Source organism: Bufo bufo, chromosome 9 (genome assembly GCF_905171765.1).
Source record: "Bufo bufo chromosome 9, aBufBuf1.1, whole genome shotgun sequence".
Taxonomy (NCBI): Eukaryota; Metazoa; Chordata; class Amphibia; order Anura; family Bufonidae; genus Bufo; species Bufo bufo.
In genome coordinates, this window is record NC_053397.1 from 178,541,918 (window position 1) to 178,548,295 (window position 6,378).

General features: G+C 40.6%; 1 protein-coding gene across 1 annotated transcript; it reads right to left on the reverse strand.

Annotated features, from left to right (window-relative positions):
- Positions 1-3,578: 3,578 nt before the first annotated feature.
- HRH1 (histamine receptor H1) lies at positions 3,579-5,063 on the reverse strand. The gene has a single exon (XM_040408796.1). It carries the CDS (start codon positions 5,061-5,063, stop codon positions 3,579-3,581), a length of 1,485 nt encoding a protein of 494 aa, XP_040264730.1.
- Positions 5,064-6,378: the final 1,315 nt, after the last annotated feature.

Below are 6,378 nucleotides of genomic sequence, written 5' to 3' on the forward strand. Positions count from 1 at the left end.
CCGTTTTTACTCTCTATAACATGTCTTCCGAGTTCTTCTCAAAGTTGTTTGTACTGAGGCATGGTTCACACTAACCAATCTTTCATGAGAAGAAGAGATTTGTCAGTAACCATGCTTTGTGTGCCTTTATTTAATGGGCAAACATCCATGAAGCCCACACTTCTCATCTCCTTAACTGAAAGACGATTTGCCAAATAGCTCTTGAAAAATTCATTAACAAAGTTCACTTACTTTTTCTTCCTGCAACATGAACAGTACAACTGTTTGTATGTTACTCAGTTAGATTGCGTTTGTCGATACTTCTGATTTATTTAGTCATGAAAACATAAATCCAGGTAATTCCAAAGGGTTCATTTAGTTAGTTAGTTTCTTTGCAAAAAGTAGTAAACATAACAAATATTATTTTAGGGCTTTCATAACTGAGCTATAACAGGTATTGACTGATGTGAGCATGTACAGCACAAAATGCTACTATATCAGTCATTGATGAGGGTGCCACTGTAATGCTACAGTTCTGCTTCAGCAGCCAGACCCAAGATGATCAGTTTAACACCTGGGCATGGGTTTGCCAAGGTAGAGATTGCCCAGTTATTAGTGATTTTCACTTTATTTCTTACCTTTTCTCGCCCATCCATATTGCCACATACATGCCCTCCATGGGAAATTCTGCCCAAGATCTGGCCAATGATGATGCTTGAGGCCACCCCATGTAGCTAACCACATACACATATAGAATATATAGATACAAGAACAGTAATTAATGTTTTTTTTTTTTTTTTTGCAATCACAATGCTGGTATTGGAATCATGAGTATTTCATAAAAAATGAAAATACACTTCTTGAAATCTGTTGAATAAAGTTTGTTACTAGATTCCTGATGCAATACCCTTGTCAGTAAAGTCATACAGGCAAATTTATCAAAAGTGTAAAATAATAAAATTGTTTTGGTGCCCATAGCTACCAAACACAGTGCATGGCAACCAATCAAGGTATTATCCCATGATTAAAGGGGTTTTCCACCTTTTAAATTTTAAACTACACTGTGCATATCTCATGTATGATTGGTCCAGTACTAGCTATTGCAGAGCAGGACCTCAGCTCAACAATATATAGCAATGATGTGACCCTATGTCATGGCTGAGCAGCCTGACAGGATCACATGCCACAGGGCCTTTAGAGTTCATCTTTTCAATGCATTGGTATGCAAGCATGTTTATCTGATGAAGCAGTTAATAAGGAATCATATAATTTGGCAGTACAATATTATGATACAGTACAGTACCATGAAGAATTCCTTAAATGGGTTTTCCAGGATTACTATGGTTTTTAATAGCAGTCACAAGTCACTTATGCAACATGTCAATGGGTCACGTGATGGGTGACATAGGTGACATATGACTCCTGCAACCAGCCATTGGCTACAGCTGTCAAATTGGATGTTGACATGGGCAGACCTGGGACCTGCAGAGCCAGCGGGGCAGCCATGGAGCGGAGATCAGGTAAGTGTGATTACCACCACGGGTCCACCCATGCTGTTAGGTCTGTAGAAAAGGTACCCATTCGTGAACAAGGTGGCAGGGGTTTGACTCCTCCACACCAATCATATACAGAATGGCTTGTATATTTCTGGAAGATATACCATCCCATATAAAATGCAGGAACTACTGCATGTACTGAAAATGTACCCTTAATATTTTCGAGAAAAACTAGAAGATGGAAGTGTGTCACAGATGGTCACAAAAAAATTCATTTTGGGCTAATGGCTTTACATGTATCAAGTGGGAAAAAAAAGTATATTATGACAAATCAATAAATATTATAAATATATTTCAATGGTCAGTAATATTTCATATCATGTATTTTAACATGTTAGTTTTTTTTGTGTTTGGTTTGTGAATGGGAGGCTGCTAGGGAAATGCACTCTGAGGAACATAACACCAGTTCATACAGAATTTCCTTTACGTTTCCTTTTAGCACATTCATCTAGTTTATACCTTTAGAGAGAATTGTACAAATTGCTTAAATTGAATTCATTATATTTTTCTCTATCTTAAGGGATAAAACCTGTTGCCTCTTCTTAAAGGGGTTGGCCCATCTCAGATATTTATGGCATATCGCTAGAATGTGCAATCAATGTCAGATAGATGCAGGTCCCACTACTGGGATCAGGGCCGGTGCAAGGATTTTTGCCGCCCTAGGCAAAGATCCATTTTGCCGCCCCCTCATGTCACTCACTCACTGACAGACACACACACACACACTGACAGACAGACACGCACTCAGACACTCACTGAATGACGTACACAGAAACTCACTGACAGACATACTCACTGACAGACACACATACACTCACTGACAGAAGGACAGACACACACTCACTCACTGACAGACATACTCACTGACAGACACACATACACTCACTGACAGACAGACAGACACACACTCACTCACTGACAGACATACACCTACCCACTGAAACACACACACAGAAACTCACTGGCAGACAAACACACACATATACTCACTGACAAACACACAGACACTTACTGACCGACAGACATCCACACTCACTGACATACACTCACTCACTGACATACACACACAGACACTCAATGACAGACACACATACATTTACTGACAGAAATACAGACATACATACACTCACTCAGTCAAACACTTAAACACCCACCTCCCCTCCCTGGGGTCCAGTGTGGTGGAGCTTCTCAGTCCTCCAGCGCGCCATTTAGTATGCCGGGGCCGGAATGACGTCATATTCCGGCATCACAGAGGGCGCGCGAGGGAGGAGTGGGGAGCTGCTAGAACAGCCTCCCTTGCCGCCCACCTCCTCTCCTCCGGTAATTTACTGGCAGAGCAGGTACCTGCCATCAGGGTAAGCAGATGCCTGCTCTGCCATATTTAAGAAGGACCTCCACCTCCTGGCCCCTCTATAACGGCGCTGGGGGCGGCTCAAGAGCCGCTTGCCCAGGGCTGCAGCTCCAGTCAGGTGGAGCCCACCAGGGCGCCCCCAGCAGGCCGACACCCTAAGCGGACGCCTAGTTCGCCTATATGGTTACACCGGCCCTGACTGGGATCTGCTCCTATCTACAGAACAGGGTCACCAAAGTGAAAGAGAGAATGCTTGGCTATTTTCGGAAGTCTCATAGTGGTGAATGGAGAGCGTATCTGGTACCATGGCTACCTCTCCATTCTCCACTGTGGGATTGCTGGAAATAGCCGAGCCAGCAATCCATTTTTGGAAGTATCATAGGGTTGAGCGCTTTCCTTCATTTTGGGGGGCCTGTTCTGGAGATAGGAGTGGGTCCCAGAGGTGGGAACTGCACCTTGCTGACATTGATGGCATATCCTAGAGGTATGCCACCAATATCTAAGATGAGGATACTCTGTTAACTTATTTATCCAAGACATTATTGAGCTGTACAGTGTTCATAAATAAACATAAGTAACTGAGACACAAAATACAATCCATGAAAACTGTCAGATGTCTCAAGGAAAGTTTCTCTTGAAAATTTTGAAGTTTAACACTGATACTTCCAAGACATCTGAAGAACGTTCTAAGATCATTTACACTTACAAGATGTGCACTTCTCCTTTTTACATGCATTAACATGAAATATCTTCTTAAATGTCTTCTTGAAATTCTCATTGCACAGTGGGTAGATCAGAGGGTTTAGTGTTGAGTTGACATAGCCAAGCCAAATAGTAAACATGTGAATATTGTGATTGAAGCAGTCTTGGCAAAATGCTATGACCATGAAAAGAACAAAATATGGGATCCAACACAACATAAATGCTGCCATGATGAAACCCAACTGTTTGGCAGCTTTCCTTTCCCTGTTCATGTGAAGTCCATGGAAGTTCTGCTTGGACTGTGTGCGGAACCTCTGCCATGTGTGCTTCAGGTAGCCTAAATTGCCAGAGTGCTGGGTTTCGGTACTCTCAATGGTTTCTGTGTGGTTCTCTTCCATCTGATTTGAATCCAAGACACAAGAACCAGCCTCAACAAAGGTGTGCTCTTCTGATATGTCTGTTACCTCCAGGTTTTCATGGAAGTGTTCCTTAATCAATCTCCTGCTTACGGTAACATAGTTTCTGCATTCTTCTGGGTTTGCCTGTATTATGGTTAAAGGGAAACAGTGCAATTTGACAACATTATTGTCACACGGGCTAAATGTCTGCTGACCCTCAAAGTCCTCTATATGGAATTGTTCATGTTGGCTTTTTTGTTTGGGAAAAATACCGGAAGGTGTAGTATAATCCCTGTGAAGGCTTGTCTCTGGTACCATAAGAGTTCCATTACTGCACTGTTTTTTTACATAGTTCCTTGGCTTTTTTAGCACTTTGACATTCCGTACCAACTTACTGTCATAAAACAGTTGGAAAGAACCATTAATAAGTCCCCGATGTTGATAATGTTCTCTCACAGCTTTGTATATCTTAGCATAGAACCACAACATTAGCAAAGATGGTATATAGAAATTCAATATGGCCGTAAGAACTTTGAACCAAGTCACTTTGTGAAACTCAGTTTCACACACGTGTGCCGGCACTGATCTAATTCCACCATTTGAAAATTCGTGCCAACCCAGTATAGGAATTATCCAAGTCAATGACAAAAGCCAAGCTCCGGAGATCATGACAGAAGCTCTGGTCTTTGTACGATACTTCAAATACTGCAGGGGCTGCTGGATGGAGCGATAGCGATCAATACAAAGAATAAAAAGACTGAAGATAGAGGCTGTGCTAGCAACATAGTCCATAGATAACCAAAAGAGACATGTTGGTCTTCCAAGGATCCATTCATGGTTTAGGAGATATAAAATGTTTAGTGGCATGACTGCGACACCCACAATTAGGTCAGCAATAGACAGGCTAACAATGTACAAGTTTCCGACAGTGTGAAGTTTGCGCTCGGTTTTCACAGCATACAGTACTAAAATGTTCATGATAACTGTAAGAAATGATATGCTCCCTAATACCAGGCCCAAGGTTGCAGAGTGAATATTGGTCACATTCTTTGGTAGGCTCAAGTTGTTATTCAACATTATTCTCCCAGGAACAGTGGATTTGAGAGAAAATGACAGCAGACACTTGATCTGATGTGTTACATAAATGCAGGGATGGAAAGGGTCATTCTGGCCTTTATCTATAAAACAAAAACAGTAAAATGTTGAAGGCTAAGTCAGTATTAAAGCAATGCACAAAACATATTTCTAGTTAAAGGGAATGTGTCACCCACAGTATAATTCTTTCTGGCAATTTAGGACCAGATAGTGGATAGTGACATATCTCGGTTTATTTTCTGGTGGTAGATTTTTTTAATTGTATTTCCTGAAAGTGATCATGAGGACGGCCATCTTGCTCAAGCTGTTGTTAACAGCATTTAGAGATATACTCTACAGCAGCCACCATAGGCCATTGACACAATGAACAGGAGGAGACCTCATTGACTTCTATGGGAGAGTTTAGTTTTCTAGGCATGGTCTGTGAATTTTGCAAAGGTCAGGAGGGAGTAGATAAGGTGTGATATCACGTATTGCGAATGGTGGCTTCTATCTATTTAAAACAAGAAAGAAAAGCAGCACTGTCACAAGAAAATGCAGATGTGGATGCAATCCCTCCACGACCATCGGCTATTGGTCCAAGAATATCCACAACAGAAATAAGGCAGCACTCCAACTTGGGTGAAAGGGTTGGAGAACTGCTTTATTACAACAGAATGCAATGTTTCTGCCCAACACAATAAGTACTTTCTCAATCAAAGTTAGGTTGCTGCCTCATTTCTGTTCCTTCCAGCCATCCATTCATCCATCTAATATCTGTCATTCTAATCCTGCCTGTAATAATAAGGAAATGACTGCTGAAAAGTGAACTGTACAGACCAAAAAGTGTCACCTATTATTAGGCTTAGTGACCAGAGCGAAAACTGCAGGATTCTTTTAAAATATAGATAGTGACATGGAAAATAAAAAAATAACATCACCAAACATTTTTTAAAATATAAAAACTAGATTTTTTTTTATAGGTCATTTTCTGATTAAATTTTAAGAATAGATAAATCTAGATATATAGATAGACAAAAAGATAGATAAATAAAAAGATAGATATGAGATAGATAGATAAATAGACAGACAATATAGAGTGATAGATAATATATAGACAGCAAAACCACCATAAATGTAGATAAAATGAAGCATAGTTTCCATTGAAATGCATGTGCTGTTCATGCAATACACATCATGAACGAAGCAGCTGCTCCGGCTTATTGATGATGGTTCTCCTCAAGTTTCTCTAATCAGGTATTTAAAATTGAAGAACAATTTATAGTAATGGTAGGACAGCTTACTCCCATTAACTAAG